The following is a 14,785-nucleotide window of genomic DNA, read 5'->3' on the forward strand; positions in this document are numbered from 1 at the left end:
GACACACCATGGGGCAGGATTTTCAGCCTTTAGTTTCTATACAAGCCTGTGAGACCATTAGAGGGGAGGCGCTATTCATAAATGCAGAGCCCCATAGATACTGTACCTGAGTCGGCTTTTGTTTTTGGCGACACGAGTCAAAGTGTAACGGTTAATGGTGTAGAAATAATCATGGTAGGGGACATCATGGGTTAGCACCTCTGCATCTATCACATAGCACTCGCTTTCTTGGCTGGCTTTGTACATTGTCTGCATGAAACAGAGGAAAGGACAGGGGTTAGTCTGGTCACAGTAATGCCAAACAGAACTGCAAAGTATGGGTGGGACTTGGGTGTCTAAGTCCTTCTCAAGCAGCTGAGCTCTCCTGGCCAGAATGCTCACAAACACCAATATACTAAACTCAGTATTTTCCAACAGCAGATTTGTTATGAGAAATCCAGTGATGATGCTCCGAGCTCAGGCAGTTTGGTTGGTTCCTTGCATCAGGCAAGCCAGCACCTGACTTCCAATACAGACGGGTGCTAATTGTTCTCGCCGAGCTACAGCTCTTTACAATTTACAGGGGAAAAAACCCAGCAAAGAATTCCACTAATGGTTTTCAACACCCCAAGTGGCAATTATTTGTCGGCATGAGGGCTGGTCAGGGGACTTCTCTGCATTGCATCACTGATTCTGAAGAAAAAGGGGCCTGTTCTCCACTGTCCTGCACCTTGCAAGACCATCTATGCTAGTGCTGACTAAGTGGAACCTGTTAACATCCCAGTTCGGCAGCCTTTCACCCTCGCTTGGAGAGCCGGCTGCGCAAGGTGCGGGAGAATGGAGAGCCCAACCATCTACTATCAGGTATCTGCGCTAGTTCCTGCACTTGGGATACTTTGGCAAGCCTGAAGCCTTGTCTATACTCGCCTGTGTCAGCCAGAAGAACTGGAGACAGACAGCAGCTGCCGCTGTCTGGCTGCTAGAGTCTATGCATACCCACCAGCTTTGGGAGCTCTGCCCAGCTCCCCCAGCCGCTGGGCCAGAAGAGCACTTAAGGAAGGCACCAGCTGCTGAAGGGAGAGCAAGAGCTAGTGGTAGGCACAGAAGTGTCTACACCAGTGGCTCTCAACCTTTTTGGACTCCAGGCACCCTCGGACTTAAGGCAACCCTCCCTGAACTCCACATAACTTTTGTGCAATGAGCAGCCCCCATTTCAAAAGCTGATTTATTTATCGCAATACTTACCTTCTTGCGGAGGGGCTGGTTAGTGGGGGCAGGGGAGCAGCCAAGTAGGGAGAGCCTGAGCCTGCCCTTACCTGCTTTTCTCTTCAGACTTCCTGGCACCTTTCCAAGGACTTTGTGGCCCTAACACCCTAGTGGAGAATCACAGGTCCACACGTATGCATATCCAGCCCACTGCTCAGCAGAGGGGAGGCAACTCTGTCAGCAGAGAAGAGGGCTGTGCTGCTGCAGAGGAGCTTTGAGTGCGGCTAACCCTAGTACGTGGCCCAGGCCCCGGACTGTGCACACACAGGGTGCACAAGTTTGTCTCCACTGCAGGCCTAACCTGGGTTATAGCCTGCGCTGTGACCATTGGGATTAGCAGCCAACAAGTGGTGCTTAAATAACATACAAGGGAAGCACGCAGGGGAAAACAGAGGTAGGCAATGGTACCACAGAAAAGACAAAGAGAAAGAAGGGTGAGAGGCAGAGAGCTCGGCCCACCGATCAGCGTGTGAGACGGTCAGTCTCTGACCCTCTTTGCCTGGCACCCACCTGCTCTACTTCCTCATACCTGAGTCTCGGTGACAGTGGCAGTTTTTGGGGCCAGAGGGTTGGTGAGGGTGATGGTGTACAGGATCACTCGGGTCTGATTGCCATTTTCTTCCTTCTTCCAGGGATGAAAGATAATTTCTGGAAGGGGAAAGGCCACTGTGTTAGACTCCTGAACTGGCAGGAAGAGCCCTCACGCCCCGCTCCCAGAAGGGATGCAGCCACATACCCAACCCCAACAGGAATGGCAGGCGGCTCCCGCAGCAGGCTGACCACAGCTCTCATGTCCCAAGCAATAGTCCCTCTAGAGACAGAGGCGCATTGGTGCTGGGGGGAGTGGACTGGGGAAAACTGCTGCCTTTGTTGTACCTGTCCCAGGGTTACATCAGGACATTCGTCTCCAGGCCTGTCGAGCTGGCACACTCAGACAGTGCTAACATTCACATATCATTATATGAGTATTTTACTGACCTTTCCAAGTCCTGCATGCCTGCCAGTTGCGGAGGGAGGGGGAGCACATGTAGAAAGAGTCTCATTGTTGTATTGCTTTACATGTAGAAGGAATTTGGATTTGGAAGCCTGGGAGTTTTTTCCCCTTCCAGTGCAGGGGCAAGGGGACCCTTTGAATCTCACTGGAGTTTCAGTGAAAGGAAAGACTGTAGTGTACCAAGGAGCCCTCTCTTCCTAGGCTGCAAATGACTTTCTGGGCTATTCTGTTGCGTGCACGTGGAGCTGGAGTGGTTTTCTACTGGGGACACGGTATCTCATGCTGGGCCTGAGACAAAAGCCTCATCTTAAAAACTGGGTCTGTGGCTTCCAAAGACTTAGTGTCTGCTGGCCAGATCATGCCAATCCTCCCAGCCCCATTCTCCAAACGCTTCTGCAGCCCAACCGCATCATCCAGTTGAGAAGTGCATGCATTTTGTTGCAGAACCTCCAGAAGGATGTGGGGGTGCCCCTTCGACAGGCACCTCGCCTGCTAGTGCTCAGAAGATCCTGCCTTAATCAGTCCCTGGGCATAGGGTACGGTGCTACGGGCTGTGATGGAACATGTCTCACCAGAAAACCGACGCTGTTCCATGAAGTCCCTCTGGAACTGGGAGTCAGTGAAGAGCAGGTCATAGAGTTTGTCCACACTGAAGTTGAACACATCGTTCACATACTGCCGGCCGTTCAAATCATCATAGAAGGCCTGAACCTCCCCTGCAGAGAAGGGAGTGGTAAGCATCTCCTGACCAAGACTGCGCTTTTGAAGGGCCAAGAATACAATTTAATCCAGGCTGAAGAGGAGAAAGCCTAGAGGAGATTCACCCAGGTCCTTCTCTTGTAATACGTCCAGGGCAGTAACTGCCCCAGGAGAAGGGTAGCAAATCACATGCGGTGATTGTATTATCCTATCAACTGGCCCATGAGTGGGCTTTCCCCAGCTCAGAATACTGAGTTAGACATGTCATCCTGGTGTTAATGAGGAAGACGGTGCGGCACACCCACCTTTCCCTGTCTTGCTCACTCACACACATGCACCCCCAAGGAGAGATAGCACAGGGCAGCATGACACACCCCAGAAGCTTGGAAGCCCTCACTGAGCACCTTCATCGTGGGTCTCTGACGAGTCGCTGAGCTCGGTTGGGATGTCCTCGTTGTCATTGAAGTCCAGTGAGGGGGAGTTCACAGGGGCAATGATCTCTATCTTCTCTCCTATGATGTTGGCAATGGCCAGCTCCTTCTCTATGGGACTCTCAGCCACAGCCTCCTCCTCCTCCTCAGGCAGCACACCGTCAAACTAGGGCAGGGGCAGAAAGGCAGCAGTGAGACCACTGCAGAGAGCGGGTTTTTTTTCCCTTTTGCAAACTACATATATCAATATTGGGGCCAACTTTCAGAGCTCTGGACAGCCACGTGTCCCGTGATGGCTCAGCGCTATGTGTGGGCAGACAAGTGGATGGGCATGCTGGCACAGAAGTACAGCAAGTCCAAACCAGGGTGAATACACCACCAAGGCTGTTTAAAAGAAAAACCCATCCCATGAATGATGTTGCAATTGCCACCAAACAAGCCCTACACATGCAGAAAACACAGAGTTCAGCTTCATTGAAGCAAGTCTGCCCTGAAGTGATGCCAGGAAGGAAAACAACATTCTTTTGAGAAGGGGAGAGGAAAAGCCTGATCTGCTTTCACTAATCTGTTTTCTCCAACCTGGGATCAGAGACAGGAAGGCACTTGTAACTATCATCATATAATAACCCTGTTTCATTCACTTCCAGGCAGCCTGCAAGTTCCGCTTGTTCCCCTTCATAAGAAGGCTGTTATTTTGTCAGCGACCTGAGCAGCCAGTTACAGGCTGGTTAATATAAAAACTGTCCTGGAGAGGCTGGGGAAAGGGACTGGTACAAGGATCACACAGGCCTAAATAAACCAGGAACTGGAACAACAGTATTCCCCAGCAGGCTCCCTGCGATGTCTGCAGTCTGGCGTGCCTGCATCCTGCCTCTGTCCACTCAATGCACAGGGCCACAGCCTGCCTTTCTTCCCACCTGCCTGCACCCGTCTGGTCCTCAGCCATGATCAGAGGGCTGGGGTAGAGGCAAGGGGTACGTACCGAGGCCGGTGCTTCACTGCTTCCTGTGGACGTCAATGTGCTGGCAGTGCCAGATGTGAGAGACTTCTTGGGCAGCTGTGGACTTGCATCAGGCTTGGCCTCCATGCTGCTTTTAGAGGAGCTGTCATTCACCTCATTCTCTTCTACGGGGATTTCCTCGCAGTAACTGCAAACCCAGACAGTGGACATGCGTTCACAACCCTCCATGCCTCCCTACGGCCACAGGGAATACCGGAATGGGAAGGTTTCCGAGGTGTCCCCAGCAAGAGCGCACGCCAGTATGGCTTGGGTCCATGCCCCGTGTTGCAGGAAGCTCAGAGGTCTTCCAGCAGTGGGAAGCACTGCCTTGCCATACACTGTCCTGTCTCCCTGCTGTGGCAAGCCCTGCTGACAGGGACAGCCTGCTGTTTGCTAAGCGCTAACAGCATTCGTCCTTGAACTCCGAGGCTCGGGGACAGTGCCCGCAGTGTTGAAGGCCTTGAGTTCAGTTCCCACGGACAGCTGTGACGACTGTACGCACACGGGGGCACAAGGTGCATTTGAAACGTTAGGTGCTCAGCCACAACTTCTGGCCTCACCCAACACTTGGTTGTACACTGACGTTCATGGTTCTCTGAGACGTGCCATGAACCGGAGCCCTGTCGTTCTATAAGAGCTGTCAGTGTTTGTGCATCTTCACCTTCGCACGCTCACTCACCCCATCGTGTTGAAATCATCATCAGGAGGCACGTAGTCTTCATCGTCGCTCGTCAACCCCAGTTCATTCCCGTAACACTGATGGACAAAGTGCCAAAGCTCCTTTGGACACAAGGGCTACAGGGGAAGACAAGATAAAACCATGCAACGCTTCACCTGAGAACCCCCCACACTGATGAATTCATCTCCCTTCGCACTTATCCAGCACTTCGCACCTCAAAGTGCTACCCTAGCAATGACTCAATAATGTGCAAGATGCCCTGGGCTGGACTCAAGTAAAGCAGCACCGCTGTGAAAAGAAGTGAGGACTCCCAGCACTTCTTTCCCCTGCTCTAAGCATTAATTGTCACTGCCTACCAACAGGTGCCCAACCCCAGGAAAAGCCTTGCTGACATTCAGTAAACCCACAGCTTTCTCAGGCCCTGTGGAGGCTTCTCGCCATTCTCCGCAGCTTTGAAATGTTATAGTGTGAAGCAGTTTCTTACAGTGCTGCTGTCCCTTAGGATAGCTGTGTTTTAAAGCCAGGCCTTTCACTGTCAGGGGAGGGTTGTGTCCTCCCTTGAGGGCTCGTGCAGTGTGCTTCCCATGGCATAGTGCCCTCTGCTTCAGGGTTGTCAGCCTCTCTCTAGCAACTACCCCTGGTTGCTGCAAGACTGACTGACTGCTCCACTGACCCTGGCACACGGCATTAGGTGACTGAAGCTCGGCAGCAGGCATACTCCTAGCCTGAGCAGGGACCAGCCTGGTTTAGGAGCCCAGTTTTCATCCTGCCTGCTTTGGTATCATCTCAGGTGCTGCTCTATATCAAGCACCACTAGCCATTAAATAAATCGTGCTGATAAGAGGTTTTCTCTTTTAGGAAGCTTCTCTCCTTCATGTACGTTTTCTTCTCTCGTGCTACCAGTGCTGCTCCCATTAATGTGCCTCCCATGGACGCTATAAAAGATTTCTGGGTCTTTTATCAGGCTACATTGCTCTCTTAATGGAGGCTGCCCACAACTGAAAGCCTCTGAGAATCATGTTAAAAGCCAGTCCTGAGGGGACAGAAATATTTTTGTAAATCGAAGACAAAGCGAGAGTTATGCCGAAGAGGCTGATTCCCCGGGTGTCATTGTGCAAATATCCCATGCCTCGCAAGCTTGGAGGAGAAACAAAAAAATACCAGGAATGTCCCTCTGGAAAGCCCAGCCCAGCTGGGAAGATCAGTGGTCACGGTCTGATCAACATCTTCCAGTTATTGAGGCAAGGGGCCGGGCACTTGTGACTTTGATTTCTTGCGGACAATAAAGGGCTGGTCTGCTTCTGAAGAGAAATTAAATAACGGACCACAAAAATTTCTCAGTAATTGGAGATGGGAGGGGGAAATCCAATGAGCTTTTCTGGATCTGATAGGGTTGGATTTTTCCCAGTTGGCGCTGGTTGAGATGAGATGGGAAAAGCCATGATAACTTTGGGTTTAATAGCGTTAAAGTAATAGTCAGAATATGTCAAGGCTCAACCGGGAAATGTTTACCCAGGGAAACGTTCATCTTCTCCAACATGCTATGAAATTCAGATGTCTTATCAAAGGGACCTGGCTGGCTTCTCCCTCCCTCGTTCTCATCAGCCCTAGACCCTGAATTCAGGGAAAGAGCACTTCAAGTATTTCCTGTCTGCACTGCTCCAAATCTCAGTTCCTGTTTGTTTCAAGCCTTGAAACCAAAGGCTACAGATTTTCGCTATGCGTGTCAATAAGGTTGTTTAAATAGCAACATGTGGTGGTGACACCAAGCTCAGTACAAGGCTACTGTTCTGCATGCTGCCCTGTCCTGAAATCAAGGCGTTTTGCTGCTACTCCAGTTAATGCTCTTTGTAGGCTGTGAGCTGAAGCTCCGATGGCACCGCAGAGCACATCTCCAAGCGCTCGCACTTCCATCCAGGAGCCCTCACTCCAGCCACGAGGACAGAAGCACATGGTGCATTATAGCATCACGGCCTGCTAATCAGGCCAGAGGCACTCCAGGCTGCAAATCAGCTCCGTCTGTCTGGTGGGTTTGAAGCTCCACTCGTCCAAGCCCTACCCAACACATCCTGCACCCCTCATTGCTCCAACGTGTGCCTGGGCTGTCCAGGACTCGCACCCTTTCCCCGTCTCCTCCCTCCCGCACCTGCCTCTAAAACCAACTTGGAACTGTTTTCTTCTGGAGCAGCTCATCTGGCATGAGGACTTTATGACAACTACTACAAGGCAGCTCATTCATTTCCATCCAAGATGTGGTAAAAGAGGCAGAACATGCCATTTAAAGAGGGGTATGTAATCTGTGTGCAAATATGCCTATGCATAAAGGTCATTTTGTGAGTCATAAGGGAAACGGGACCCATGCAGTTATGTGTTTTATTTGCACAAGCGTGCAGTTACTGATTTTCCAGGTTCATAGATACAGTTCAACCACAAGCGCTGTGGATTTCTGCAAGGGTCTGAGCTGGGCGAAAACACTGCTGTCCCCTCTGATAACGAGGCCCAGCTGCCTGTGTGCCTGGAGTCTCTTTACCTTGTCAAGGAGAGCGTTCTGCCAGAGTCTGAACATCATCATGTACGTCCTGTCTCGGGCACCAAAGGAAGTGAAAAAGTGCTGGACAGAAAGAGAAAGAGAGAGATCCTTTCAGAAGAGTCCAGCCAAAAGGGAGAGGAGCCCGGTCAAAGCATTTCACAGGCTGAGCGGGTGGAGAATTATAAGCCCATTATAAGCAAAGGAGGTGAGCTTCTGAGTGGGAATGGAGGAACACCATAGTGCCTTTAAGCCCCAGCAAGCATGTGAGAGGAAGTGATGCTAACCAGCAACTCGGCAATCTCTGGATGTGATATAGCAATCTAAGGGTTTACAGACCTTTCATCAGCCCCTTAGGTCAGGACCATCTCCTGCCCCACTGGCCACGTGTGCTAACCCTGCTCCGGACTCACCCCTACTCATTACATACCATCGCCCCCCCTTCCCTTATGCACTTCCCACCAGGCCACAGGTGCCATAAGCCAGGAGCACAGGGGTCTGGGACATACCTTTTCAGTGTCAGTGCAAACTTGGATAGCATTAGGAATAAGCCGTGCTGTTTTTTCCTTGGTCATCGAACAGATATCCTTCAAACGGACAGTCAACTGCAACGAGAGGTGTGAAGAACGGGAAAGAGGGTGAAAGGAAGGAGAGAGCAGAGAAAGGAACAAGTTTATGAGTAAATCAAGCTCAAAATGCTTCTAAGACAGCCCCAAAAAGCACTAGACTGACAAAACAGTGAAAGCGTCTTTACCAGTGTTTCCCAGCGGAAGATGTTGCTGTAGAAGCAGATCCAGTTTTCGGAGAGGTAGAGTCGGCCCTGCAGGAGAATGTCTCTTTGAAGCGCGCACGAGTAATCTGTAGACAGAGAGCAGAAGATTAGCAAAGGGTAGGCCAGCAGGTATCTTGCTGGGACAGGCGGGCACATTAGAGCCTGGTTGTGCCAAACCCAGGCACAAAGCAGAGTCAGAAAGTACACTTAAACCAGGCACATGCCAGAATCAGTAATCCCAGCAACACCAAGCTGCAGCTTGAAGTGGCAATCAAATTAAGCCTCACAACTCACAAAAAAGGTAATACCGGGCAAAGGAGAGCATCAGCAATAGAGCCAGAATCACAGGAAACCACCACCATACACAGGCCAGAACTAACCATCGAGAACCAGACCCCGGCCATGTACCAGCTCGAGCGAGGTCTGGCAGTGCACCAGTAGAAGAGTAAGGACCTGAAAAATCCCAGAGCCAATACCCAAGCCATCTCCTGAAGACCGACCAACTCAGGGCTGCAAACACGCTAGAGGTGATCATACACCTGAACCTGCTGGTATTTGTATTGTGGTACCCCTACGAGCCCAAATTGAGATTGTACAGCGTGCAGCACAGTGGACATGCTAGAATTAGCCCTCAGCTCCAGAGTTTTTAATTTAAATAGACCAGCGAATCTATGTATAAGGGGAGATGCTCCACGAGGAGAAGTGCCTTGGTTGCACTGCAGAGCCAGGAACATAACTGAGGCTCCCAAGCTGCCAGTAAGACCACCCGTCCTTCCCCACCTGGCACGGGGGGTGGTTCCCGGCAGCCGGCTGAGTGGCCATTTGGTAGTGCCTCAGGAAATACGTCCACAATTTTAGCCTCTCTCTTCCTTTCCATACTCACTGCTGTCATCTGTGTACCTCCCGCAGCCCCACCGACCATCCCAAACAGCTCTTCTCCCTGCGTTCAGAGAATTATCAGCAGCTATCAGATCCTCACTCCCGAGAGGTACGAGGTGGAGGGCTGGTCTGCAGAAGGCAGCAGTTAAATCACTGCAAGGCTGTTGTTTTGTCTGGCCGGGGACTGGGGAGCTGCTATTAACCAGGAGCACAAGGTACCTGCAGAGAGGCTGGAGATGGGGCGATGCTGCAACACAGAGGTGTGGGACCCAAAGCAAGCACGGAAAAGACCTGAGCAGCTTGCCAGGTCTGGGGAAGCACAAAGGTGGACAGGAACTCTGCCGTTTGGAGCCATCTGCACCTGAAACTTCCCCACATGCCTACTGTAGACTGGGCTCGGTTCCTCTCATCGCCCTCCTTTCCACGCACCGCTCTGCTCATTTATACTTTGTCCATCTCTCATTAAATGCCTTCAGCAGATGAAGACTGTGATGTGGAAGGGAAGAGTTAGCAGCCACAAGCTCAGCTACCGTGCTCCCCGCCTCACCTGACAAACCCAGGAGGAAGAGCGGAGGAGGTATTAGAGGCCAGATTCTCAGTTAGCGTGAACCAGCACCGCTCTACTGAAGAGTGCAAAATTAAGCTGACTTGCCCCAGCTGAGGACCTGGTTGTGCGTGCACAAGAGGCAATTAAAGGGCTTGCTCTTTGGGGGTGATCTCTGCCCAGAGATCCACCTGCTCTTGGGCGTCCTCCTGGAGCATCTTCCTGCGGCACAGCAGGATGCAGCGCAACAGGAAGCAAAGGGGCTGACAGAGGTCCCACTGGCCTTACCGACTATGAGGCGCTCAGTGTCGGGAAGCTGTTTGAAGAGTTTCCTGAAGTCTTCGTTCCGCTGTTTATACGTTGGACTCAACACCTGCAAACAAGAGAGCGCCTGTTAATGAGAGAGGCAGGGGCTGGGGCAGGAGGAGAAAGACATGGGCGTTGTGGCAGAGGGAGGGCAGGGACTACAAGTGCTTACCATGCGTGAGACCAGGACTTGCTTTCCAACCTGATGCACACGGGGTAAAATTCGGGGCGCCCTTTACTAACTGCATAGGAAATGGGAACAGAGGAGGAAGAGAACCTGACTTGTCAGAGAAGTGGAAATTACTGCGCTGAATCCTAGACCCAGCAAGGGTGATCCCTGGGAGTTTTGCCACTGACAGCAGGAGCTGGCTTGTCTCTGCTATTTACTAAGCATTAACACGACTTTCCTCAGCTTTGTAATGCTAGCCAGACAAAGTCTCTCACATGCTCCACAAGGCTGGCCCCCTGGAAGAGCCGAGCCCTCCCTGCACGTGGGGCTGGCTTGGAGCTTCGTATGGAGACAGAGCAGAGATGCAGCTTGTCGGCATCTGCACCTGTCTCCTGTAAGTAGAGGGAGGATGACCTGGAGTACACGCTGATTCCCTCCTCTCCCTTTCCTAGCAGGACAATATATGTCCCCAGAATCAGAGACACACAAAGACCTTCCAGTCAATCCAACAGACCTGCAGGACCCGATGATCTTCTGAGGTCCCTTCCAGCCTTGCAATCTATGAAACCCCTGAAGACATCTCTTTCTAGAGGAACATGGGTGGGCAGGGAGAGAGAGAGGGAGGCAGGGACATTACTGGCCACAAAGTCTAGGACTGGAAGGAGACATGGAAAAATCACAAAAAAGCATCCCCGCTTTCTTCCTCTGGGAGCTACCTCCCTGCGGTTAGCTGCACCCTACTTAGCCCCCACAGTTTAATGACTGATTTCTTAATACTGGTGCACAGACCATTAGAGACATGCTAACTGATCCCTGTAGGCTCGAAGGCAGAGCATTTTGAGAGTGTCCCGGACTCAGAATGGCAGGCGTGTGCAGCGGGAATTCACTCACCGAAGTGTCGGTCCCAGCCCCTGTGCCTGGGTCCTATTTAGAGGTGCGCCCAGCTGGGTTCAGGCCCAGAATTTCATAATGGGACTACAGACAGGTCTGACACCTGGGTCCAGCCCACTGTAGAGACTGAACTGACTTTGGATCTGGATTGGGACGTCCCTCCCCTGCAGGCAGCGAGGCTATGAGCTAGGGTCTGGCTTTGGGAAGCCCCATACTAGACAACTGGACTCTCTCAAGTCTTCCCTGCAGCTGGGGGATCTAAGTGACAGGAAGAGGTGGCACAAAAGCTTCTGCTACCCTGATAAATTGCTCAGTTGAGACACTCACAGCTGGAATTTCTTCTGACCATGGGCTGACATGTCGCTGGGCCAGGTCCTGCAGCCTCCCCAAGTACTGCAGCAGCCTCTGGTTGTCTTGCTCCAGATTCAGGCTCCAGAGCACCCCGCATTGCAGCAAGGAATCCATTGCACCTCCTTAGCACTCGCTTAGTCCCTTCACACGCTCCAACCCTTCCCGTCTCCTGTTCACACTGTCACTTGCTCTTGCTCAGCTTCAAAGCAGACAGACACAAGAACAGCAGCCTGGTAGAGAGACGCGTGGCTTCCCCTTCTCGTCTGACATCCAGCTGTTCTGCCCCAGCAGCCCCTGCAGCTCTCCAGGAGACTTGGAAGAAGGGGCTCATGAGGGGAAGCTTATCGGTCAGTGCTCCCTGGGCGCCTGTGGCTTCTCGCCGCTTCGCTCTTGCTGACCTGTCACTGCGGGGATCCCAAAAGCGCCCGACCGGTCCAGAGCAGGAGCTTGTTGGGAGCTCACAAATCCAGGCCCAAATTCCAGGGCTGCCCAGGACGACGGATGACTTGTCCCGTCCCAATCCGTAGGACCACAGGATTTGCAGGACCGCACCGGGCTAGTTTCGGCTCCGGAGCTGCATTGCACAGCAAGCGGCGTGCAGACCTAGCCTGCTTATCGGAGCAGCGGGAACTCTTGTTTCGCCAGCGCCTGCCTCAGGCACTCTGCTCCCATCCCCTTTCTGCTCTGAAAGGCAGCTTCGGGCTCTGTTAATTTTTCTCATGGAAGGAGCGGGTGGGGAGATACCAAAATGACTCGCACATGTTTTAAGTTACTGTATCTGGGTAATTCTGTCGGTCAATGCCCGACAGTAACCCGGGCTCAGCCCTGCCTCCTAACAGATGTTTCCTGTAATGGAAAACTGTTGGACGGTGCGTGTTTGGGGGAGGGGAAAGGAGAAGGAGAGACTGGCCTGTTGAGCCCAGTGATGATGAAATCGGCAACGTGAGACCCAAACAGCTGGACTGGTCCGGGGCTCTCTTACCCCAAATGCCTCCAATCTCAGAAAAACTAGGGTGCCTTGTGGGCTTTATTCACTCCCCAGTGCAGTAGGACAAAGATTTCCTTCGGACACTGCCCCAGGAGCGGTCTGAGAGCCTCAGGAAGATCGGATGGACCTTTCTCTGGAATCCACCCTCACCCCTTCACCTTCTTTACCTGTCCCCATGCAAGCAGACAGGCAAAAAGAGGCAAGCAACCCATAAAACACAGCTCCTGTTCGGCTACAATGCTGGTCCTGTGAAGCTGGACATAGGTACGGCAGGAAAAGAGGAAAGATTCAAGTCCCTACAGAACTGAGCACAGGTACACCCCCGAAGCCTCAACTTTGCAGGGCCAGAGGAACCAGGCTTGCATGCTAGCTTAATTTCATGACCAGAGGCTGTGACCATCTGATAGAAAAGCCAAGCAGGCAACTTTCATTTAAATCAGTAATCTCTCACACCGCAGACCCTCTGAAACAGAAGTTCGTGTGCATGCAGGTGTATCTCTGCGCCGACAAGAGAGAAAGCAAGATGCCTCATCTGCCATCACAAACGGGGAGGCTTCCCTTATGGAAACCCCTGCCCCTACGCGCTCTAGAGCGGGCTACAATGGTGCAAGCAACTGCAGTGCGAGGCCCTGGTCGCTTGAATGAATGGCACGTTTTGCTGGAGCTGGACGAGAAATGACTTCCTAAACCTGCAAGCATGGCTGATGGGTCTGTTTCTGCAGAGCAGGAGCAGCAGGGAGCAATAGCAGGAGCCACGTAGGGGTGGTGATGGTAAACATTAACTCTAGCACAAACACAGGGAGCTGGGACAGGATGGCACTGGAGACGTGGGGAGGAGGGAGGGGTGGAGATCGGGGAGAGGGTGGATTCCTCAGTAGTGAAACCATCCTGGGGGAGCTCAAGCCCGTGAGGTTTCTCTCCAAGTCTGCAGGGAGGGTTCACCTGACTTTGGGACAGAAACGGACAACTCCTACAACCAAGGCCTGCCCTGTGCCCCATGGATATACTGAGTACCCGAGGAAATTAGGGTTGCTACCCCCTTGAACAACAAGGGACCTGGCTGCCATCCTTAAATCCAGACAAGTTTCCAGCATGAGCTCTGCAATGCTCGGTTGGGGTCTGCAGCCCCTCGGGGCTTTCCTCAAACATGTTAATGGAGGAATCTCCTGGCAGAAACGGTGAACAATTTTCAAGTGGGCAGACAGCAAATAAGTCAGGTGGTTTCTAAGAAAGTATTCGTGCCTTTGGGTAGCAAGAAAACTCTGAATACAGGATCATGAGTGTCTGTGCCCACAGCCCGGGTGTTAGCAGTACGTGGGTGCATCTACATGTTCATTAATGCGCTTTAGGTAATACTGATTACATTTAGTACCTCCACTGTGAGGTACCAGGAAAAGGCGCATTCGCCTATTTTATTGCACATAAGCAAAAATGCACTTTTTCTGTGATGCTTTAATGTTCACTAAAATGTGCTAATGCATATTAAATTGCGAGTGCAGACACACACTACTTCTCCAGGAAGGGAACAGACAATGCCCACAGCCTGCAGGTTATGTCAAAAGTACCCGATGCAACCCAAATTCTGGACGCTGCCGACAGGTGATGATGACTGGCTGGTGAACAAGGTGCGCACCCATACTTCCTTGCAGGAACGCCTGCATGAATCTTTTCAAACAACAGCAATATATCTCAGGAAAATCTCAGGTTGGCAGCAGCCAATTCACCCCCAAAAAGAGACTGGGTCTTCATTAAGTGAACTGCTGCCTCACCTTGAGCACGGGGCTTTGGGCACCACGTCTGCCTGCTGCCGAGGCAGTAGCTCAGGCTGCCACGCTAGGAAGCTGCCTGTGCCAGCACTTTCCTGCCTCCCAAAATTGTTTCCCTCTCTTTTGAAAGGGGAAGGCCTTTGGTCTTTTCAAGAGCTGGGGTCGCTTTCCTCCTCTCTCTTATGCTACCTTTTGGCATGCTGGAAGCACAGTCTGGGTTAAAAAAGGTGGTTCTAGTCTCTCTTCCTCTAGTGAGAGATTTCCACTCTCATCCCTTCCACCTCTCAATCTGTACTCCTGGTTTGTGTATCCAAGCCCCGAAATCCTGAATACTGCACCACCATTTACTGTGGCATGCTGTTCTAGGGTGAGGCATACACCACCAAACCTCCGCCTGCACTCCAAGATTTCTCTTCCCCCAAAACAGTCCTTCCCTGGGACCGCTGCACTGATTGTGCTAGGGTTTGGTCTATCCCGAACACATCTCTGCACAGAACAGGGCACAGATGGAGTTGTCCAGGCCCGAGAGAGAGAGCTGTGCTCA

At 52.0% G+C, this 14,785-nt stretch overlaps 1 protein-coding gene across 6 annotated transcripts in view; it reads right to left on the reverse strand.

The window, feature by feature from the left end:
* The window catches only part of GRAMD1B (GRAM domain containing 1B), a 180,088-nt gene that overhangs the window by 16,098 nt on the left and 149,205 nt on the right, over positions 1–14,785 (reverse strand). For all 6 annotated transcript variants that reach the window (XM_090026803.1, XM_090026805.1, XM_090026804.1 and 3 more), the window contains 10 exons: positions 10,059–10,143; positions 8,330–8,433; positions 8,085–8,180; positions 7,579–7,659; positions 5,049–5,164; positions 4,352–4,517; positions 3,343–3,535; positions 2,812–2,955; positions 1,775–1,893; positions 107–249 (listed from right to left, as the gene is read on the reverse strand). In XM_090026803.1, the coding sequence (XP_089882929.1) occupies positions 107–249; positions 1,775–1,893; positions 2,812–2,955; positions 3,343–3,535; positions 4,352–4,517; positions 5,049–5,164; positions 7,579–7,659; positions 8,085–8,180; positions 8,330–8,433; positions 10,059–10,143 (1,247 nt within the window). The remainder of the gene's footprint in view (positions 1–106; positions 250–1,774; positions 1,894–2,811; positions 2,956–3,342; positions 3,536–4,351; positions 4,518–5,048; positions 5,165–7,578; positions 7,660–8,084; positions 8,181–8,329; positions 8,434–10,058; positions 10,144–14,785) is intronic.

This window comes from Crocodylus siamensis, chromosome 14 (assembly GCF_052110815.1).
Source record: "Crocodylus siamensis isolate JL-2025a chromosome 14, ASM5211081v1, whole genome shotgun sequence".
NCBI lineage: Eukaryota > Metazoa > Chordata > Crocodylia > Crocodylidae > Crocodylus > Crocodylus siamensis.